The sequence below is a fragment of the Bombus huntii genome, chromosome 10, assembly GCF_024542735.1.
Source record: "Bombus huntii isolate Logan2020A chromosome 10, iyBomHunt1.1, whole genome shotgun sequence".
Classification (NCBI taxonomy): Eukaryota; Metazoa; Arthropoda; class Insecta; order Hymenoptera; family Apidae; genus Bombus; species Bombus huntii.
In genome coordinates, this window is record NC_066247.1 from 11,643,106 (window position 1) to 11,666,822 (window position 23,717).

A 23,717-nucleotide genomic window follows, 5' to 3' on the forward strand; every position below is an offset into this window, starting at 1 on the left:
TAATTTCAAACTATTTCTTGTTGACAATACAGATTAAAATCACGATATTAAAAATACAATAAGTAAAACGTATTAGTGGAAACAAATAACAAACTTTCAATTGTAATATTAGTTCTTGCCGCGCGAGAAATGTCGTAAACATCTGCCGCGAGTACTAATAACTGTTTTACTTTTGTCTCAATTAATTTTCTTCATATTTTATTGCACCTCATTATATCGTTAATTTATTGTTTAATGTAATATCGAAAAAAAATGTCGAAAACCAGCGAACTCAAGGAGTGCCTTCATTACGATTTAAAGTGACGGTAATTCACTAGCCATTTTGAGTTTGAAAATTTTCAACGATTCGAAAGTTTCCAACATTTTTATTCGTTACACTGTTCACGGAAGTTTCTCGAATAAATCAATGAAAATCCACAATTTACGCGCGCGCTCGCGCACGTTTCAGAAAATTTAGAACACGAGGTGCCACCACGAGTTTTCAAGACTCGACATGGATAAATTCCCAGCGGTAATTCTTTTAACAATGATAATTATGAGACGACTTCGATCAAATGTAAAAGGTAAGTATTAATCATACCTACAATAGCTTAACAAAATATTTGTGCATTTACTGTAGAAAATTTTTATGTATGTACTGTATGGGTTATATAAAACATTTTGAAATTTTATTTCCACTGTAATGAGACACAACTATCATGATTGTACTGCTAAAATCTGAAATTAGTCTGAAATGTATATAGAATTTATATTTTCCCGTCAGATTCCTTATTTATAGTTTCTGGTAGTTTTTAAAATCAAATAATTATAAGAAGTATTGTCCAATAACAAATATCACATAAATCTCATAGAATCATTTGCATCATATTATATATTCTCTTGAAGCATGTTAATTTAAGAAAAGAGATACAAATACTTTTATTTTATATCACATAATAGAGCTACCCCGCGCAAGATCCAGAATTCTGGTGGTCTGCTTGTTTGCAACCAAAGTGGTGTAACCAATAGCACGTAGGTTCTTTGTGGTTTTTTATACACTGGACACTGTGAATATTAAAAGATAATTAATAAGTTTAAAGGTTTTAGTACAAATATATCTACCTGATATAATTTTGGATCTTTATCAGGAATATTATATAAAGCAAAGATGTGAATGACAGGCATTAATACATATAGAACTTTATTTGCTGATTCACACAGTCTATTATTCCTTCTATCCCAACCAGCCCCTTCAAGAAATAGTCCATATATATAAACTCCCTCCTAGTACATAAAACAGTTGTTATTCATTAATGTATATATGATTTCACAAGATGATTAACATACTTGAGGTGCAACTTTAATTTCTTCTGCTGTATACCGTAAAACTTCATTATGTAAAGTTACATTATCCAATGCCCATCCTTTGTGAGCTCTTGTTACTTCTTGCCTCATTGCAGTTAGAAATCCTATGTAATTAAAGTTTAATTATTTGCAATTAAATTTCATTTGTAAATTATTATGTACCTTGAGGATTGAAAAATCCAGTCATCCAGAATTTGGCAGGTCTGTCAGTGTGCAACCAAGTAGAAAATTGTTTATTTCTGTCCAGTAGTTCAGTATACCAAAAACCAAGAGAGGTAGATTCCCATGATTTTGCTTTCCATGCTTTTGGTACTCTAGCATCATATATATTATCAAGAGCATCTCTCAATTCCTAAACATTATTTGCATGAGATGAATTTATAATGTTTAGTGTGGAATTAATAAAAAAAATTACCTCGCTCATTATAATAACACCTTCTATAGCAAGTAAAAGATCTTTTAAAATAACGTCCACTAATGTAATAACTACTTGTATTCTATCAATTTCTTGTTTCAGAAAAATAGTCATTGGTGCAGTGGCACCCAATATTCGCAATCTATAAAGTAATATCTCTGAATTAGTTGATGGAAACAATCATTTAGAAATATTATTGAGGTATACCTCTGTTTTACTTCAAATGGATCATAACTTGGTGGCAATTTCTTTAACATTTCCTTTGCTTGTCTAGATACAATTACTTCCCTAGATTCACCACCACCTACACCTGCTTCCTTTGGTTGTACAGATATTATAGTATCTAAAACAGCTTGTGTAGTATTACCTTGATATCTGCAGCATTATAAATTCCTCATAAATTCCTTTCAATACAGTTACAGCAGGAATATTGGGAGAAAATGTTCTTACGTAATGTTTGCATTAAGATGCAAACCATAAACTTGTGGTGGATCTATGGAACTCATTTCATCAATTACTTTCAGGTAGTCTGTAACTTGTTTGTAAACTAAAACAGGGTATCCTTTGTAGAATACAAAGTCCTCTGAAAAAATTGCATCTAAAAACCATAATTTTGCAAATGTGTTCAACAACCTTTTGTCATAATCATCCGTAACACGACCTCCATACTGCACCTCTCCTATCATGTATCTAAAATTGTTTTTTCATTTAAAATTATTTTTAAAAGAAATTTTTCTCTTGTATTACCTTATCGTGTGCCAACTTATTCCTTGTTTTACATCAAAATCACTCAAATGATTGTTAATGAACATGCAGGATGCCAGCCAATCTGATAGATTAAATTCATATGGTATGTTCCAACCAAGAGGTCCAAATTTTCTTCTCTCTTGCACAATAGTATGTAAAAACGATACTGTGTATATAATTGGTATATATTGTGGAGCATCACATTGATCTAACATTTCTTGACTCATTCCACTATATGTGGCAAGCAAACCTGCTCTCACACCTAACATGAAGGATGAAGGAAAATGTAGAAACAAGAAATTAGAGAATTATTCTTTCTTTACCTTGTGGAGGCTCATAAGTGTATTTTATGGACATTTGCAAAAGAGATATTGGAAAGTCCTTGTGTGGTTCTGTAGTAATCCATATACGAAAATTTGGATGTGGTTCCTCCATTTCCAAAATGAAGTTAACTAATTCTTGCATATAGTCCAAACCTAAGTGACAATTTTGACACAATGCCCAGTAACCCTATAAATTACTATATTAATGCATCACACATTAATACCTGTATTTTCACTTAATCTCTCTTAAATTTTTCATAAAAACTAACTTCAGTGCTTGCACTTTGAATCAATTTTCTTGCATGAACTTCTTGTCCTTGTCCCATTGAGATACTTTTACACATAATCTCCAATTTTTTAGCAAGGTGTTCTATACTGGGTGTAGGATCAGAACCCATACTCAAGAAGCAAATCATGGGAGTATTTGGTCTTGATTCACTGTGCATTACATCCAAAAGAGTAATTACAGGCTCTGCATATCTTTCTCCTAATGAAGTTGATATGTATTTTCTTGATTGTGATAGTGTTCTATCAATACACCATGCCCTAAAAATTTATTAAATACATTACGTACGATACTTTTTAATCTGTATACATGAAACTAAATTGAATGATCATTAGGACAACCTAATTAACAATAAACGTCGAAAAGTATCTAAACTGTTATAACCATCAGGTATCACTTCTTCCTCCGGAGTAGGTTTATCAAACCATTGCTTCCAAACCTTTTCAGAAGCTGGTACTTGAGAAGGAATGTATTGAAATTGTCTTAAGGCAGAAAGTGCAATCAAATTTAACCAGGTAACATCTGTAATCCATTTGCAAGGTTTTGGTGCAACAGTGTTTAAGTCCAAGGCTGCACCACCTTTGATAAAATACTGGAACTCATCGTGAGAAATAACATCACGTTGTAAATCAATCTTTAACGTCATCAATAAGATGAACATGTATTTATGAATTTCGTAAAGACCTCTTGCTTTGTACTTGAAGATTTCATATGTGAGGTATTCAATAATGAAATTGATTCTACGTTGATTAACTGGACTCTTCTCAGATCTAAATCGATCGAATAATTTTGTATTCAACTTTAATAATTCCTCACAAATTAAAGTATATTTGAAAAAATATATATATTTTTTAAATTAAATTAAATTATACTATATACGTATACCTTTCCATAGAAAGGTCGAAACGTTCTAAGAATTGAACGAGCGACGTTTGATACATGCAATTAACCAAAGACATATCGCAAATTAAAAAGTACAAAACACTGCCACGTGTTGCTACTGGTCGAAATTCTTCTCGAGCTAAATCGATTCTTAATTCTGTATCCTTTGCGATGCTTAACTGCTCGTTTATCTCGGCAGCTGTTTGTTTCGTGATATTTAGTACAGACATTAGTTCTACGTCTTCTATCAAAGGTCCCTGAAGACGAACAAAATATGATACACTTATTAACATTTACAAGTAAAGTAAAATAAGATACATACTTCTACGGTCGTCAATTTTTGTAGAAGATTAGCTTCTAATTCTTTGATCTTTCTATTATTCGCAGTTACATTTGCTATCAACTGTGTTTTTTCGTTTTCAAGTTCCTTTCTCTCTGTTAGGATTACTCTTCCTAATAACTGATCTTCCAATCCTGCGAATTTATATGCAAATTTATTTAGAAAATTGATAAATACATGTACATTATATTACATTATATCTAATTATTTATATTTGAAAATTACCCTTTATAGTGACAGTAAAATCGATTATAGCAGTACGTGCAAATATTTCTGGCGTATACGATGGATTGGGTAACTTCGTAGTAATATAAAGTCTAAAATCCTTATGAATATCCACTTCTTTATCGCCTAACTTTACCTATAAAAATTATCGATATATATTTATGTCCAAACCATTTCTAAAACAATTTGAATGCAAGTGCTTTACCTTCAAAGAAGTTCCTATCTTTATAAAGTTCTTTTCCAGCAAATTGTCCAAAACAGGATCCAATTCTTCTCCTACGTCGACGATTAACAATGGACGACCCAGAGAAACACAATCTTCCAAATAATTTCTAAAATATTTATGTGTGAGTAACGTTGCCTAAAATCAAACATCAAAATGCGTTAACATTCTACAGTAAGTAAATTAACAAATCATTTCAAGATTAGGATATTCATGTATTTTAGAAAAAAAATTCACTTTATCAGTTACTGATAATAGAAACATTTTTTGAAACACACAAATTAGGATGAATTTTAGCGAAATCAAATACATACGTTCATCGAAATTGAATTTTTCGAACAATCTAATAATTAATCAAATGTGAAAGGGTTAACATAGAAAAAGAAAGTTTCACCTGCAATTGAAATTCTTCTTCTTTCTTCATGATCCATGCTTTACCTTGTAGCTGAGGATCGATTAAGAGGGGATATCTGGTTGCTTGCGTTACTATAATTCCATTCTGAATGGACAAATCGTCCGTTGGAAGACCTTGCAAACTCCACTCTCCAATCTTTAAAATATCGATGCCATACTCTAACGACATTCTATAATTAACACATGTTAAGTTAATTTTTCACTTACAGTAGCAGTATCAGTCAAAGTAGCCGTAATATTTATTACGAGGGAAATCGGAATCTTTCGGGCTTGGATAAAATCAAACCATTGTCTCTGCAATAGAGTCCTGAATTCTTGATTGAAGGGCCCGCAATATGATAAGAAACCTATTAGAATCAATACATCGCCGACTAGACGATCTATTTCCGATTTAAAGATAGCAATTTGCTCCGTCCATCTTATTCTTTCGCCAGAAAGTCCCTCGATCATTGCTGTGGCTGTGTCTGTCTTCGCTTGACATATTTCTGCTAAATCGACTATTTTCTGAAGAGATAAATTTTATTTAAGAAACACACAAATTACGAGAAAGGAAGGAAAAAACAGAAAAGAGGGGGAAAAATAGAAAAAATATACGTGCTAAAAGGGAAGATCAAAAGGAAAGATAAATCATAAAAGTTCTTGGAGTATATATATTTTAAATATAAATTACTTGACGTTCTTCCATCACAGCATCGAACTCTTGTTGTACCACTTTCAAATCTTCGTCTTTCTCTCTCAAGACACTTTCAGCTTCCATTAAGTTTCGATTCGCTTTCTCGTATTTACTTTCTTGCACAGCCAAATTCGCCTGTGAATTAAAAATTCTTTATAGAGATTTTGTTTCTTTCGTCTTAATGATTTGAATTAAAAGTGAGTAAGAAGTAAGTACTTTTAGTGGAAGAACATCTTTATTTATTCCGTAGAATGTAACCATTGAGATGGTCCACTGAATGAGACCAGCAACGTTTCCGCAAGCTTGCTTCGCAGCTTCATAAGTATACAAATGATAATTTAAGTATGGTCGCATTAAGTCGACGGTTTCGGCGTTGATATTATCCTTTGGGAAATTTTGCAAATTGTATAAAAATCTAGTATCAGCCATCACCTGTAATACGTAAAGTAATAAAGAATTTATATGTATTAAATAATGAAATAATGGAATAACGATGGAAATACTTTTAAAGCTTCAGACCACGAAGGAGTTAAAAATTGTCGTTCGTAATCAGGTTTAACTGGTTCCAATCTTCTTCCAAACAGTATTAACACGCAATCCATAATAAGAGTAATTAAATATGGTGGTTTTCCTAGTTTTCTTACTGTGGCAATGTCAGCAGCTTTTATAGTCTGAAATATATCACAAAATTGTCATTTAAAACCTAAAGTATCTAATTAATTTAAATTTATATAAAAGGAACCAACTTGCAAGGCAGCCTCTGCTTCCAATAAAGCAGGCTCCGCAGCTTTCAATTTCTGTTCTGCTGCCGCTTTTTCTTTCGCGATCACTTTCAAGATAGTTTCTGCTTCGTCCTTAGAAACCTGCACTTGTGCTTTCACCGCTTCCGCTTCGCTCTTCTTTTCATTCACAGTAACTAAAATCTACAAAATAATAATTTTATTATTAAATTTTATTAAAGTTTTATAATTAATATAAAAATATACGAACAGCTTCGACTTGCACATTCTTCTCAGCGATTTCTTGTTGATTTTGTTCCAAAACTTTACGCAATTCATCGACTTGGCCTGCAGCATCGATTAACTTACTTAAACCACTGCTCATACGATACGAGAGGATATTAATATTATCCAAACGTTGTTTGTAAAGTACTTTATATCCGCTTAGGAATGTTAAAAATGATTTTGGTGTTACGTATACTTCTCTTCGGAATCTATTCAGAAAAAGGATTATGTATATCTATATGAAAATGAATTAAGATTAATTTACATAACATTACCTATCGAAATATTGTGTGCAAACGTCATTCACATCATGATGTATATCTCCCATAACTTCCATCAACTGTTGTTTTATCTCTGCACTACACATTACTTTATATTTTTTTAAGAAATGATCACTGACTTCGTACAAAGCATCTTTTGGCCATCTCCAGAACCAGTTCATGGTGCAACCGGATATAAGACCAGGGAATTTCAGTGCTCGTGATCTGAACTTCTCACCAACCTGCAATTCAAATAGGAATACACTTTTTATCAAACACACAAATGGTATTCTTTCTTTAATTAACCCTTTAATAGTATAGTCCAAAAATAGTAAAATAAATTTCACATTTTAATCGTCATCGTACCTAATACAATTATTAATATCTATTTCTTCTAAGAAGTTGAAAGCTTTGTATCTCATACCAGAAAAGACAGGAAATCCTGACAGTAACGAAACAATTATCTTTTAACTCGTTCATTCTGAATTCTTTGTTATTTTGTTATATTGTTAGAATGTTAATAAGTTTTACGGTTTCATTATATTTTACATGAATTTATAGATTAAATCACTCACTGGTGAAAAACACAAGATCACATGTAACTGATCTCTCGCACGTGACAGGAAATAATCGTAAAGATTATCAGGAGTGGGTGGACGCCTTGGATCATCCTTCTTCATCATAGGCGTCACCGTCGTCAAAATCTCATCAAGTTCATCTGCTGGAAATAGATTTGCAACTTCACCAACGCTCAAGATATTATTAATATATTCCAGAAAAGCTTCCTCCTTTATGTCATTATCGGTAAATATGAACGTTTGTCCTTTGCTTCCTACACCAGCTGCACTATACACTTTTCGTAAATCCTCCAATAAGCTTGTAACACTATAACTCCTAGACAGAAACAATAATAGACAAGGATAAGATAGTAAAAATACCACGATTCATCATGGTGTAGTCATGAGCAGTATGAACATACTTGCTGGTGTATCAGAATATCTGATTTCTCTCGTACAATAATTTACCGATTAATAAGATTAGCAATTAAATTAGTAGTCTGTAAATTATACTTATACTTATAGACTGTAAATTTGTTTGATTAATTCAGTTGTACAAGAGGACCCTAGTCTGAAAATCATTTAGAAATTCTTTTGCTGCGATTACATACCTGGTTAACGTAATTTGATAGAAACTAAAACCAGCAATAAAAGAGGCCAGCCGAGTCAGACTCTGTTTGCCTGATCCTCCAACACCTACTAGCATCGCGTTACTTCGAGGAACACCTAGGATTCTCGATATTCGAATCAGATGCACCAAAGCATCGTGAAAGAATACTAGATCCAGGTGCATCCCCCGAATGTATTCGTTGAATTGATCCATGTTTTGTCGAACTTTCGCAATCACATCCTCATAACTATAAAGAGATTTTCATTTTGTTAACATTCGAATCCTTGATTAGTGTCATTGGAGTAAGCTGAACTGGTGAATTAAGTTTTTTAAGTAAAATTGAACCTTGGAATCTCTTCGTAAATCTTTGGCGCCTCGAAGACGAAGTCTTCCGGTTCATCTCCAGTAGGTTCCGGCGGTTCGCGTAGAAAGTTCACGAAATATGTTTCGACTGGTATATAGAAATTAAAATCAGAACCCAACATTTTCTCCGCAGTTTTTCTTAATGTACTTTTGAACCACTGGGTGTCCTCGTTATTCGTAAATCTAATAGCAATAAAGAATATAATTATGTCTGTAGTTTATTGAAAAAACTTTTCGGTTTACTCGTATGATAACCAACCGATCTGCAATCACTCGAGTACATTCGTGTTCCCAAAGCTTTAATAGTCTGCTTCTAGAATCACATTCAGCTCTTTCTATTCTGAGAATGCCTTCCCATATTCGTGACAAGTCTCTTAAATTAAAAATATAGTGGAACTTCGCTGGCGTTGGTAACATTTTACTTTTAGTCTGCTGCCATAGAACTCTCGTCAAAGGTATTAATTTTGGCAGAAAGCTTACAATATTCTCGTCGAATCTAGTACTACAGAAATATCCTTGTCCAATACTTCCTAAACATTTTTTCAAAACATTTATTAACCTGGTAATTTCCTAACCAAAGCTTCGATAATTACAGAATCAATAATTAATAAAGAGAAATTAATTAATCCCAGTTTAGTAAATCTACGTATTTGTAAATTATAAACGTGGTATCGTTTATTTTTAATAGGAATGATACGATGCACTGAAACAAAAATTACAAATAAAGAAATTATTTATAAATCTCTTGTCTTTGTATGCGTCGTGTCATTTCCATCAAAAATAAACTGTCTTGTAATTTAAATTTGTCGATGTAATCTACGCAATGTAACCTTGCCATTATCGTTATTACATTTATATTGCATATTATAATTAAATATTACCGAGTTATTACAAGAAAAGAAAATAACGATTTACATGGAACGTAGAAATTCATTAATAGCTGTTTTAATGCTTAATTGGAACATCTGTTTATATATTATTTCGCTAATTATATGCTCTTACTGAAAATCGTGTCCATAGATTTGTTGGATGGTAATGTACAGTTAAAAATATTGAATTGTCTCTTGAGCCGTGGTGGAATATCGTTTCTACCGCCGCCAGGGTGGATCATAGCTGCTAACAACTGAATATCCTGTATAATGCAGAAATCGCCTGGCTTATCCAGGGAATAAAATCCTTTATACTCCATCAGTTGACGAACTATCTCGTTTGTAATTTGATCACCCCATTCGTTTATCTCAGGCATATTTATATCGTCGATGAAAATGGTCATTTTCCGACCACCTGGCGGTCCGTAAGTGGTACCCACCCTTTTCTCGACGTAGCTCTCAAACACTCGCTACGAATCGTATTCCGTTACTTCGTAACTTATCGTCTATACTAATTTTCCGAATTTCGAGTTAATTACCTGAACCATATTAGGGGTTGATGCAGAAGAAAAACTAAAAGATTTGAATAGGTGTTCTTCTGGATCGTAATGGGACATGAAGCTTTTGATCATGACTGTTTTCGCCGTTCCTTGCTCTCCTATGATTAGTAGAGTCGTTTAATAGTTAATGATTAATAAATTACTAATCTCTTAAAAAGCAAGCTTGCGACAGTGATGTGATTGATACCTATTAGCAGCACTGCTTTTCCTTGTTTTGCAATGATATCGATCAAAAATAAGGTTCTTGCATTATCTATGTTAGGGACTAAAATAGTGTAATATTTTAAAACTTCGTCCGAAGGATAGATAAATTCTGGGACCTTTTCGGACCAATGAATCCACTGGCCATCGTCTGACACCAGATATTCAAAGATAGTTTCATCTTCCTACGATAACCATTATTTCACGGTATAATTATGCTTGTTTCCATATCAATTAATCCCATGTGCATAGTACTACCTTGCATTTTGGCCAATTACATTTCGATTGATGATTAAGTAGGAACTCCTGCAATGCGTTACGTTCGTCTAATTCCAATACCGCTCCCAGACTCCACATTAGCGAGAATAGGAATATCTTTTCGATGTGATACTCTGGTAGTGTTCCTGAATCACGTACATTTCAATTAAATCCCTTCATGTAACAAACTACACTTGCAAAGGTGTGTAAAAGTTTTCAGTCCGATAGATTTTTCAATTACATGTAATTGTCGAATTTTACAAAACCAGTTTGTTAGTTGACAAACCTATCTTATTAACTTTATCTTCAAATTTCTTAATTTATGAATTACAAATTAGTCGAAGATGGTTCTGATAGAAAAAGATTCGATGTAATGCAAGCAATAAAATTAAAAAAAATAAAGATAGTAATATACATAATACATACATAGTAAATAGTTAAATATATTATTGCTATGTTTTTAATAGATATTTAATTTGAATTTATAACCTACCAACCCCATAAAAAAGTGTCAGTTTTAATTATTAATTGGTTATTACTTTTTAACTTTTGATTAAATTCAAATATTGTTCTTACTCTGATATGATAATAGTATATGGATAAAAAATACGTACTAGCCGTATCTTTATTTGTACCAAGCAAACCATCCAATAGATCGATACATTGCCTTATATAAAGAGCTTCCAGGAGATGCATTGTTGTCGGAAGCTTCGTTTGAACGAAGGTATGAGCATCGTTGTAAATTTTATTAAAGAAATTATTCAACACTTCTACTTGTGCAGGCGGTTGTGTCTTGAACCACCCCTGAGTATTAACAAAAAGATATTGAATACTGTTACATCTTAAAACGCAGCCGAAAGTATGTATCAACAACAAAGCTGTTGAAAGCTTAGATACAAGAAATAGTAAGAAATATGTAGTTTTGAAATTACTTGTAGAATGGGGGTCCATTTTAGAACAGAAGCGCTTATAAACACCATTCCCATGCGGGATATCGTGGCTGGCGATGCATTATCGACATTATCTGGCTCAAAGACCAATTTAGTGTTCGACGCCATAATTATACGATCGCCATTCGCTAAAGTCAATGTCTTATTATCATCCAGCACCGAATTTAAGTTCTCAATCCATACAGCATCCACAGGGCCATCCAAGACCATCCATAAATTTTCTGTTTTCTTCGTCTGTGTCGATCTTCTCCATATAGTAGAGAAAATTCCATCTGTCCAATCATTTGTCGCTACATCCAGTCTACCAAACATCTGAGACGCGGTTATGGCCTAAGGAAATTGTTTCGTTACCAAATTTAGTTCACTTGCTGCAAATTACTTACTAAACACACCAATGCATTGTTCATAGAATATTCTCGACTATTTTATTTTATAAGATTTTTTTCAACTTCTTAATATATTATGTATATTATGTAATTCATCGATTAGAATAGTGGTAGAATTTATCAAAAATACGTGCAATGATAATCCGCTGTTGCACGAGTAGCTTATTCAGAATCTTATTTAGACATTAACGAAAAAATTGATTGATCAATTAGTAATTAAAGGTCGGTGTAAAGGAAGACGCTAACTTTGGGATTCATTCTGACTTCTTTATGGGGCATGCCCATTTCTGTTAAAGCTTTCATAAGAGCCCACATGCACATGGTTTTCCCGGATCCTGTTGGTCCGAGCACCATCAAACCATGACGAACCAAAGACGTTTCGTATAACTAGAGATATAAGGAGTATTATTATCTCGAATAGCTCGATGTTCAATTGCCAAGTTTACTTGAATTGTTTTCAAATTCCACTCTGCATGATTCATTATGCCAAGAGCGGCAGTTGCATTTGCAATTGCTTTCTGCAGGTCCTTGTATGTTTGAACTCTGAGTTTGATTCCTGGGAACATATCTTCGATGAGAGACATAAACAAGGGTTCGTCTTCGTCTACCAACTTTGATAGATTCATGTCTCTGCAATATCACAGTGAAGATAGAACTTTGTTATTGTATGATAAAGGCCAGAGGTTTGATTTCCATTGGAACATTTTCCAGTATCAGCAACTGATGGATTTGTTTTACCTTAAAACTCTCATTAAGGTAGTCTCTTCAGAATCGGTGGGATTCGCTCGTTTCTGCGCACCAAGAGTTCGCAAACAGGATAAAATGTTTCTCAGACCGAAATCATAATGCACTTGTTTGCTTAATTGTTCTTCGCATAGTTTGTACAAAGTAAAAAATTTTCGTGCTAGTAAAAGGTTCTCCTTAAAGCCACAGGCTGCTAATTTTACACGCATAATAATCTAAACGAACGAATAATCATCAATGCAATAATTTATATCGAACATTTATATTATAGCTGTATCATTTTTACGTGATAATACTTGTCTATCGGGAACCATCATAGCAACGCTTCTAAATTGTATCTTTAAATTTTCTGGCAACTCTTGGCGACCAGCGTAGCCAGGATTCATAGTAATGAAGATCCCAAACTCGTAGTTTAATTTGTATACTTCACCGTCACTGTATGATACATATATTTCCTTAGTAATTTAAATTATAAAATTACTTAAAACAGAAACTGTACTTGAAACTCTATAATCTGATTGATATTACAGAATACCTAAAAAGGAAACTTGTTTTTCTTTCCCTTCTTGTTGTGAGTACGATCGCTATTTGCTGAGCAGCGACGGATAGAACCGGCAAATCGATGCGATTAAACTCGTCGAAACAGCCCCACGCTCCGGCCATGGCTAATCCTTTAAATATTCTGCCCAAACCGCGGAAATCCATTTGGTCCGAGCAATTAAATACCACCACGTACTTTCCAAGGGCTTTCCCCATATCCTTTGTGGTTTCTGTTTTGCCAGTCCCAGCTGGTCCCGCTGGTGCACCTCCAAAATTCATACCTGGAGTACCAAGTTTAAAAAATTATTGATAATAATTGAAAATTAGAACAGGCTCGACATACTTAGAGAAGAAGTATTCTTCTATAATTTAAGAATGACGATATCCCTTATTAAAAACTCATATTTGTATAATTGCGACAAAGGAAAATAGTTATTAATTAAAGAGACTTGCTTCACCTGCACTTTAACGATAGTCTTACCTACAGCTTGAGCTAACGTTATGTAGCATCTGTCGGTAAGAGGCGTAATGGCGAGTCGATCAGTGCAACCTAGAAACTCATTCTGATAAACAAAATCTATGTCTGTGATTTTTATAGGAACATCTTCTGTTTCGGTATCGTAATAATATCTACACTGCTTCAACCACTCGAAGTCGTGCACATTGCGAACTCTCATCTGACACATTTCGTCGAATATGTCTCTGGAAAATTCGTGAAGATATTTATCGGCTCATTTCTCCAGTACACGAATAGTGGGTTATATTATTCATGATATTTTAATGTTCAATATTTTCGATACAAAAGAATATAATAGAAAAGAAAAACAAGGTGTAAAATACTATAAAATAAATTCTTAATTTTCTTCGAAAATTCCAATCATAGTTTTAATTTTCTCGTAATATGGGACACGACGATAGACACACCTCTGATGCACATGAATAGTAATCAAGGCCTCGTATTTTGCTCTCGCGTATTTCGACAAATCCTTAACAGTCACTTCAATGAGACTGTTTAATAATTCGAGGAACCATTGATTCGTTCGCTTCATTATGGTTCTGTCTCGTCTTACTGTATTGAGAGCTATTTCAGAGTTGCGAGTCCATAAAACTTGCAAGACTAATAGGCCTACCTGTTAAGATGTAGTATAATTTACAATCGAGAAAAACAGGAAAATTATCCAAATAATCGAAATTTTACTTGTAAAATCGAATTGTCTATCAATTGTATAACGTCAAACTCTTCGTAGGTGAGAGCTTGCAGCCCTTGGGAGATTACACTGCCAACTGAGAATTGATGAACCGCTAACAAAGTGTTCAACCAGTTCTCTACACCCCCTGAACATATAACATCCTTCTCCATTAGTACCTTCTCGCCTTCGCGCGAATACATAGCTACAATCCTCTCATACTCTTTTTCGTGAAACTCTAACTGTAATTGTAGAAATCTAAATTGTATCTATGAATCTAATTGTAGGAAGAAGGGAAAATAGTCTGACAGTTTCGTTACTCTTGCTGTGTTGTCGAAGAAACCATCGAGATATTTCTGTATGGTATGGCAATCTGCTGCTTGACCAAGTATTTCCAACAAGGTGGGATCTGATATGAAGCAAAATCTTGGAAATACGCTTCGTTTTGTTTCCAAGTATCTGTATAAGTATCATATATTATTTTATTTTAATTAATTTAAGTCATGTTAACCCTGCTGCATTCTTTAGACCATGTTTAACCAGATCGTATTGTTATATTGTTAGAAAATTTCTTGAATTTGGGAAAAATGTGCAGGCGTCTGAATTTTATGCTAAAAAGATTATGCGGGAAAGATCGATTTTTCAATCGAAACTGAGAATGGTAATTGAAAGATAAAAGATTTTAGAAACGAAGCTGGGTTAATAATAGAGGTGTTCGAATCAGATTTGTTACCCGCTGAGAGACTTCTGACACGATTCCAGCTGTTCCAATAAATGTGGCAAGAATTGTCCCATTGTTTCGTCTCCTGTGCATGTTTCCACTGCGTTCACGTTTTCACGTGCTCGATACATTATCTTCACCCAAGCTTTATCGATATTCTAGAATATTTAAAATGTAATTTACGATTTTCTGATTTTTGGAATTTAACCCTTAGGAAGTATCAACCAATGTGAATTTTGTTTTAATACCATCGTCCAGACTTGACTTTATTGATGTCTAAAATAGAGAGGATCGATGTCTAAAATGTATTAGAGTGAAATTTCAAACATAATAGCATGGACGTGATTTTCTTCGATAATAGCTTTTAAAGATGAATTGATTACTTACATTGAAACGTTTCGCCTCTGCTGGGAGTTGTTTCGATATATCACCGCCAATGAACACCGCTTCTAAATAAGCCCATAAATTCTGTACAGTCAACCATTTTGCTAAAATTTCGGAGGTGTTGCTGAGCTTATTTTGCCACAATTGTATGTCCTTTTTGAAATACGCATTATATCTAAATTATATCATATAGATTGTAGTAATATTATTGACTCGAGATTAAATATTTTTTCGTCTAATTTAAACAATCGATTAAATACCGATTTGCCAGGAGTGAACTGATGATCATTAAACTGTCTTCCAGTTGAGATATTATCTCGATCGTTTCTGTGCCTTTTAAAAGTAATTCTCCTCTTTGCTTAAACGTGGAGAACTGTAAATCTACGGTAGCCCATTCTGCTATAATTTGATTCAGTTTACTCTCTATATCTTGCTCCTTCACCGCGCTTATGCATATATCCTACGAAAAATTAAAAATTCTATTAATTATCGTTATGATTATTACCATCGTCTTATTAAATCATTCTATCATCTTTCTATTAAATATTTCATATAATATAATAGAATTCTCATCATAAAAAATTGTATTGCTTTAAACATAGCTCTCAGAAATCTTCTATTTATGAAATGACCTAATTACGTAAATAATTCTGTAATATACATGTAATACATAATAAATAGTAATTAATTAGGAGAGATAGATATTACGTGTTTCGATTGAAATCATACCTCAACTTCATCTTTGTACTTCAACAAAGGTGCCTGCATCACGCTAGCCAAAGTAAAAGTCTCCGACTCGACGTCAAAGTGGTATTTGCACAACTTCGACATTCTTTCCCAGTGTCTTTCTTGCATCGCTTTATTAGCCATCATCTCTAACAATGGGCAAGTCTCGTTGAAGTCATCGATCTTCTTCTTCAGCTCGATATAAGCTGGCCAGTCTCTCATAGCCTTTGGTAATCGCCGACATCTAACATAAAATTGTAAAGTCAAGTTACGTGCTGTGCTTACATAACAATGAACAAAATATCAAGAAATAGTAGAACTTGTAGCGACCTGTTCTGAAAATCGGCTAATTCAGTCATTATAGATTCGATATCGATGTCTGACCAAGGTATCTCGTAGTAACCGTCGATCGTTCGTATCACTTGCAAATACAAGGAGTATAACTTCTGCAGTAAATTAATTTCCCTCTTCCTTTGATGAAGAGCAGGGTAGTCTGTTATTTCAATGCCGAATAAACTTTCCCCGCTACTGTAAGTTTCGTACTTCTCCCATAACTCTTCGAGAAGAGCTTGAAAGAATATGAGCCTAGAAAAATCAAATAAGAATAATAAAGCAGTTATGAACCGGGAATGATATTTACGTTTCTATTTATTTAGCGCTAGAACTACCGATCTTTGATATAATTATATTCTAATTACAATAATCTATTATTCATAAATAATACCGATCACTAGCTTCTTTAGCCGGTATTCCCTCAACCATAGGACCATTCAGCTCAAAATCGAGATCAAAATGAATTACTTGTTGCTTAAATATCGCAACACCATCCGTCAGTTCCTTTTTCAATGGCTCTTGCATTTCGCATATCTTTGTTTGTACCTGTTTCGCCTTATAATATCGAACAATTCATTATTCAAAATATTATCGCGTAATAACATGAACGATATGCGATGAATGATAATTTTTCATAAATTATTACCGTGTTCAACATGTTTGTAAAATTGTACCGTAAACTGTCCACAATATCCTGTTCCTCCTTCGAAATAGAGATGTTGAACCTCCCCATTAACGTATACGTTTCCTCGATCAAGATCAATTCTATATCCAACGATATGAAATCGTCTCGTATCTCACTCAAACATTTCATTGCAATCCTCACGTCTTCCAGGTCCTTTATTTCTCTGACCAGTACCTTATTCTTTTCATTTATATATTCGGTGATCCTTTTTAATTTCTCTTTATAAGTCGCAGATAACTTCTGTCCCAATGACGTCTTCCATGCGCGTGCTTCCACTAGAAATGCTAATTTCAGTTTGTCTAAAAATTCAAATTTCCCATAAATACATAAAGATCCGCTATCTATTCGTCGCCAAACAAGAAAAATGACGAAAAATATATTAGATTATTACCCATGCTAATTTCTATAGGCCCAACTACGTGTTTCTTTGGCAGATTTTGAATTTCAGCGACTAAATTGTCATACTCCACGAACTTTTCTTTGATCACCTGAGTGATGGGCTCGGAATCGACGAAATTTTGAACGATATTGTCCCTGTTTTCGGACCATATGTAGGAATACTGCAAGTAGATCTACTCGAAAAATGATTTAAATAACTCAAATTGAGTCACATGTGTCATCCTTTGCAGCTGTATGTATACACATACAGACATCTCTCGAATAACTTGATCAATCGCTTTCACGATATTAAAATGTGTTATTCGAGACTCAGGATACGTGCAAATTTCACGTATACAGAAATTTCCGAGAGTTTTCTCGAACTTTTAACATGTTATTTAATATCGATGTAGCTCAGATGTTATGCGAGATTTGCTTGTATATTTAAAATTGGATGAAAAGAAAAATAGTAGTACATTGGCAATTTCATCGACGTCTTGCTTCATGGCGAAAATTGCACCTTGCAGGCTCATTACGCTACGAACTATCTCTTTATGATCTGATATGATCTGATAATAATTCTTCCCAGAATCTACAATGTCTCCTATATGAATAAGTCATTAATGTATATACGGTTATAAACATCGAAGAGTCTGTTGCAATAAAGAAGTATTAAATTAAAAAAAGAAAGTAACAGCAAATATGCAGCTTTGTTAAATGATGATACTATCACGATCATCGTTAATGATGTTTTCAATTCGCTATTTTCGTTTCTTCCGCGAAAAACAAACCTTGGAAATTTGTTACGATACTTCCAGACTTTAGACTAGTAGCATAACGCTGTCCCCATGCTGTAATTCGTTTGTGATTCTCCAATAAACTAATTACTAATTTTCCAAAATAATACTGCAACTCTTCTATTGGGGGTACTATCACGATGTTTGGTATTTGCAAGACAAATGTTGTTAAAAGTATCGGTGATTTCTGATTCGATTCGTTATCTTCCATCAAATGGCTGTAGGTATAAAAAACAGAACACAGGTCATTTTTTAGTAACGTTATCTCATCAGCAAATTATAGATGCAATCGAATGAACCTTATATTAGTGACTTTTCTCTTTAATAATTCGAGGGAGTTCTTGGTGCATTTTACTAAGGCTTCTACGAGTTTATTATGGAAATAAGCAAATAATTCCATGCAATCATTGTGCACCTTGTTTATATGGACTTTACGTGTTCTCTCGATAGGGGCAAAACCTACGATTAGTTGATAGATATGGATCATTATATTTGCGAATCATACAAGATGTTTAACCCCTTAATATGACGTTTTTTACGTTCTACACAGATTACATGCCTGTAGTACTAAAATTTTACTGTAACATTATGTAGATTGTATTTAATCTCTTATGAGATGAGATCTTTTTATCGGAAAACTTTCCGTCTTAAATTAATATTTATTTTAACACAATGTTCGCTATCCTGTTCTTCTTCTTAAATCTTTTAGACGAAATGCGCAAATAAAAACACAATAATTAAAATTTGCAAATTGTTGCAACATGTGCAGCGGAATACAACAGAAGTATTAAAGGATTAATTATGTAATAAGGTAATTAAAATTAATCAAAAATGGACACCTGGCTCATATTTTCCCTTTGTCAATTTCGTTTGTGAGATATGCCTTTGTATTTTATCCGGATCCATCCAATTATATTTAACATCCTGAACAGTCTCGTCGATTATAAAATCCATAAACTTGTTAATAATAGCCGTAACAGCTTTCTCTGCTGCTGATGATTTAATTTCCAAATCAGCCGCTACTGTAAGCCCATAGGCGATATTATCGTCTAATAATTGTGTAGGAGTCTTTGCATGGTCATCGAGTTGTAGTAAAACAGCTTCTGATATGGATTCGAAAACTTCGTCAACCCTTGCTTCTTTCATGTCTTTTATCTCTTTAACAAAAATCTGCACCGATGTAAGCGAGTGCCTTATTTCGTCACATACTTCGCCAATGTTTAAGGACGTCCATGTAATTACCGATAGACAAGGTTGAAAGGCAATCTCGAGATTAACGAGAACGATTTTTATCAAAGTCAAAAACAATATTGGTATTGTTCGTCTGAAACGTAGGAGAAAAATCTGGGATGTAAGATCGTTTCCTATTATATATATAAATATTCTTATATCTAGTACAGATTAAATGTTTTTCACTGCTTTTTATTTTCTATTTATTATACAGAGTATATTTTATCGGTATAATCAAAGAGAAAATGTTATATAAAATCAAGCCATTTAAAGCTTCATTAAAAATTTATAATGGAAATATAACGATTAGATGATGACCTAATAGTCAGCAGAGTACCTCTCTTTCGAGGCAGTGTACCTTAATGTATTATTTTCATCAACCAACTGTTTCACAGTTTCATACGACGAGGAGATTTTATCTTTACAAAATGTTATTATCTGTATAAAATCTGGCACTTCCAAATCAAACCTAGCCATGTGTTCTGATTCGCGTATCACCTCTATGATGTACGAATCGAAATTCAAATGATACTTATTCGTATCTGGATGTCTTATTATCAAGGGCGAAGCCAATGCCAATCGAACCTATCGATTGAAACATTTAGTAATTTAATCATAATTTTATTCATCTTATCATATTCGACGATTATACTTACAATTTCCGAAGAATCATACCATGATTTGTGATATATCATTTCATAGTGTATAAAGACACTGATCAAGGCATTGTAAATTTTAATGCATCTCTGCATGTGATCGTGGCTAATTACTCTTCTACATTCTTTATATATTTCCATCGGGCTTTCGATACGTCTGAAAAGCTGTCGAATCCATAAAATACGACCAGCAATAGGTGGAACGTTTCGTGGTATCGGAGGATCCGATCTGTCTTCGTTGTATCTATCTCGTACATCCTCGATTTCTTTTTGAAACAACCCTGTAAGTTCTAAATACTTTCTGTCGATTCTCAGATGCTTAAACTTCAATTTTTGGAATCTATACAAATCGTATATTTGTGATGTAATAACGATTAACACTAACTTAGATTATAATGCAATATGTGAAATTTTTCTTCGTATTTTTATTAAAAATTGTAAATTTTTTGCCATACTTTATTGTCTTAATGATTAGCATAAATCAAATTAAAGATATTGCCAGCTCTATTGACATGGATATACCATTTGTCCCATAATGATAAGATCAACCAAAAATTTTCAATTTTGATACGCTATGTTATATAAAATGATACCTTGCCACTACTCTCAAAGCTTCCGTTATGTTTGGCGTTTCCGACACGCTTTTATAGAAGAAGTTCCTTAATTCTATCTCTGTCTCTGCCACGTTTTTCTTGTAGTTATCGTAATCAGAATCAAAATATGGTTTTCTATGATTTAATGGATCATAATCTTTAGACGAAATTTCCTGAAAGAAACTCGAGAATTTGTTTGCGAATACGTCTATTCCCTCTATTGCAGAATTATAAAGAATTAGATACGTTAAAGTTGTTTGCAAAACATCCATGATCTGAAATATATTTAATTTACTTTTAATGATTTTGCTCAAAATGATAGGATTATATTATAGGATTTTAATATAATATATAGTAGGATTTAAATATTTTATCACTGACTTTTATTATTCTCGCTTTGAAGGTATTAAATTTTCCGAAAACATACATTTCAGATACTTCGAAAGGTTTTTCATCGGCAGATTCTCTCACCTCTTTGCACATTTCATTGTAATATTCATAGTATTTTTCACACAGTTTAATGCAATCCTATAATAAAAAGATTTTGTAGTAAATCGATTTACTTAGAATTTTTTTAAATTAATATTTGCCTTTATCTTGGATATCATGACTGATTTAGCATCGTTCCAAACATTTATTTTGCCATCCTCTGTTAAGTATGCTTTGCACGCTAAAATCATTTGATTCGTCATCTGGAAAATTGATAATCAAATCGTTGGAATTTTATAGAATATATGGAGATACACATTTTCATTTTTATTATGTTTCTACGATGGTACTTTTACAAAAACTGCTGTGATCATTCGGCTGCTATTAAAGAATCGAGAAGTAGCGTATATCATTCGTATAACATACATGAGAGGGGGTAAATATTCTCCCATTTTTGTTGGATCAAGCCTGTACAAAGGTTGAGTAAATTTTTCTAGTGCATACAAATATTTTACATTATCTTGTGCGAGAATTTGGATCATTTGAACGTGTTTTTCCAACAATTTCCATTTCTGTGTATCAAATCTGAATTAATTTCTAAGCTTTAAATAAAAAAGGATATCTTGTAATTAAACATACTTTTATATGTTTCGATCTTATTTTTTTTAAAAAATCTATATATTTTTGGGTAAATGGAGATTTAATGTGTTCAATAATTGATGAAAAACGAGCTAACAATCTTCTCCAGTAACTGAGTTCTGCATTTGGACCCATTGTTTCTGTTTCTCTACGTAATTGTTGACTCTGAACAATGGCCTATATATCCAAATACATATAATTTTTTAGTGGATTAAAATAAAATGCTACACTCATAAACTTTACCCGTTCCATACTTTTCATCCATAATTTAAGATTATTTTCTATAGCTTCTATAGCTTCTGGGTTAGTAAGACTTTGTTTATTATTTTCTGGCAATTCTATATACTTATGATAGGCCTCCCAATCGGTGTAAAATTTTATTGTATTTTCTAAATCTATTTTAGTCACTAAACAAAATATAGAAATAGTAGTTTCATTGTATAGATATAGATATGACTTTAAATGATTATGAGTTGTACTCTCTTACTGCTTAGAAATTCACAAAAGTCTCTAAAATCACAAATAAAATTGTTCACAACTTTGTCACCAGTTTCACATTTTGACAATTCACCCCATACTTTATTAGCAATTATTGCTGGTAAATTTAGCCTTAAAATTAAATCTGATATGGCTGCAAGTGCACTTCGAGATACTGGGTCAACTTCTGCATATGCATAATATGCTTCCTGTTCAAGAATTCAAATTGAGAATACATTATAATGTACAGAAATAGTTTTGCACAACCATACTGAAAACCTACTTCATGAAGATGCTTTGTTTCAAAATCAATGTCTGATTTCAATCTATAAACTATAACACATTTGCCAGAAAGTTGTTCTGTAGAACCATCAGTAACACAACAACGTATTACTTCAGTTTCACGCTCATATTGTGGATTCCATCTTCCTGATTCTATTTTTTTTTTTTATATATGTATATATATATTGATTATATATTCAGATTAAAATTTAGAAAAATATGTATAATAAAAGAATAATTTATGATACCAAATGGAGGTGGTTCCATTGGTTGATAGTGTATAAGAATTGCACGCTTTCCATCTTTAAGGAAGAAACTATCAAGAACATTGATATATTCGTCTTTATCAATGATTCCTTCTTCTAAAGTATCTGGATCTACATTTAAAATAAAAGCAGCAACTTCCAAGACCTGTCTATGGGTTGCTTTAAGCAATGCTTGTCTAGCATTTCGATTCTCCTTAAATTTGGCCTATTTATACAATAAAATAATAAAATTTAAATGAAATAGTCTACTAAATAATATTTATATTTTCTAGTAAAATTGACAATTTGTAGTAGTTTGTATGCTTTACATACAAGTCGTTCTTTTAAACTTTCAGTAGGTAATTCTTCTAAACCGACTCTTCTTTTTAATAATTCAGCAATGCGACGATCAATCGCAGGTTTTGTATAATCTCGAGCTGCAAAATATGCAGTTATGTGTGCCATTATCTTAACACATGACAAAAAGTCTCGTTACATTTGGTATAAAGTGAACATCAAAGTATGTGTAAAAATTTGAATAAAGGGGAAAAAGCAATTTTTATCGGGTGTATAAAAAAATGTCTGGATATATAGAAATTATGCAAAATTGTAAATTTAAAATAAGAAATATGAGGACTTATGTATTATCGAAAGATAAGAAAATTCATTTTAGTATATTTTTCTTTTATTTATTTATGTTAATATAAATTTCGTGAAGTTTTCGTAGATAATTATGCACAAATAAATAAGCAATTTAAAATTTCATTCGGAGATGCGCATT

General features: G+C 32.8%; 2 protein-coding genes across 2 annotated transcripts; both read right to left on the reverse strand.

Moving 5' to 3' along the window:
• Window positions 1-453: 453 nt before the first annotated feature.
• On the reverse strand, window positions 454-19,119 carry LOC126870662 (dynein axonemal heavy chain 8). The gene is made up of 50 exons (XM_050628576.1): window positions 18,699-19,119; window positions 17,172-17,321; window positions 16,917-17,080; window positions 16,523-16,777; window positions 16,196-16,436; window positions 15,727-15,926; window positions 15,470-15,641; window positions 15,095-15,240; window positions 14,682-14,820; window positions 14,373-14,603; window positions 14,099-14,304; window positions 13,656-13,876; window positions 13,170-13,455; window positions 12,931-13,069; window positions 12,629-12,849; window positions 12,337-12,520; window positions 12,137-12,277; window positions 11,487-11,834; window positions 11,145-11,358; window positions 10,555-10,691; window positions 10,283-10,481; window positions 10,075-10,193; window positions 9,669-10,005; window positions 8,926-9,196; window positions 8,649-8,849; window positions 8,305-8,550; window positions 7,712-8,030; window positions 7,152-7,378; window positions 6,863-7,085; window positions 6,619-6,795; window positions 6,376-6,543; window positions 6,089-6,304; window positions 5,870-6,007; window positions 5,407-5,703; window positions 5,180-5,335; window positions 4,768-4,923; window positions 4,563-4,698; window positions 4,320-4,471; window positions 4,001-4,254; window positions 3,457-3,885; window positions 3,099-3,375; window positions 2,830-3,016; window positions 2,507-2,768; window positions 2,210-2,449; window positions 1,967-2,134; window positions 1,760-1,901; window positions 1,507-1,696; window positions 1,327-1,448; window positions 1,102-1,263; window positions 454-1,044 (listed from the first exon to the last, which is right to left on the reverse strand). The coding sequence occupies exons 1-50, from the start codon at window positions 18,870-18,872 to the stop codon at window positions 919-921; spliced, it is 10,266 nt and encodes a 3,421-aa protein (XP_050484533.1). The 5' UTR covers window positions 18,873-19,119; the 3' UTR covers window positions 454-918.
• Window positions 19,120-21,260: 2,141 nt separating this feature from the next.
• On the reverse strand, window positions 21,261-23,526 carry LOC126870668 (dynein axonemal heavy chain 8-like). Its single transcript, XM_050628589.1, has 4 exons — window positions 23,270-23,526; window positions 22,940-23,162; window positions 22,693-22,844; window positions 21,261-22,618 (listed from the first exon to the last, which is right to left on the reverse strand). The coding sequence occupies exons 1-4, from the start codon at window positions 23,399-23,401 to the stop codon at window positions 22,391-22,393; spliced, it is 735 nt and encodes a 244-aa protein (XP_050484546.1). The 5' UTR covers window positions 23,402-23,526; the 3' UTR covers window positions 21,261-22,390.
• Between the last annotated feature and the right edge of the window lie 191 nt (window positions 23,527-23,717).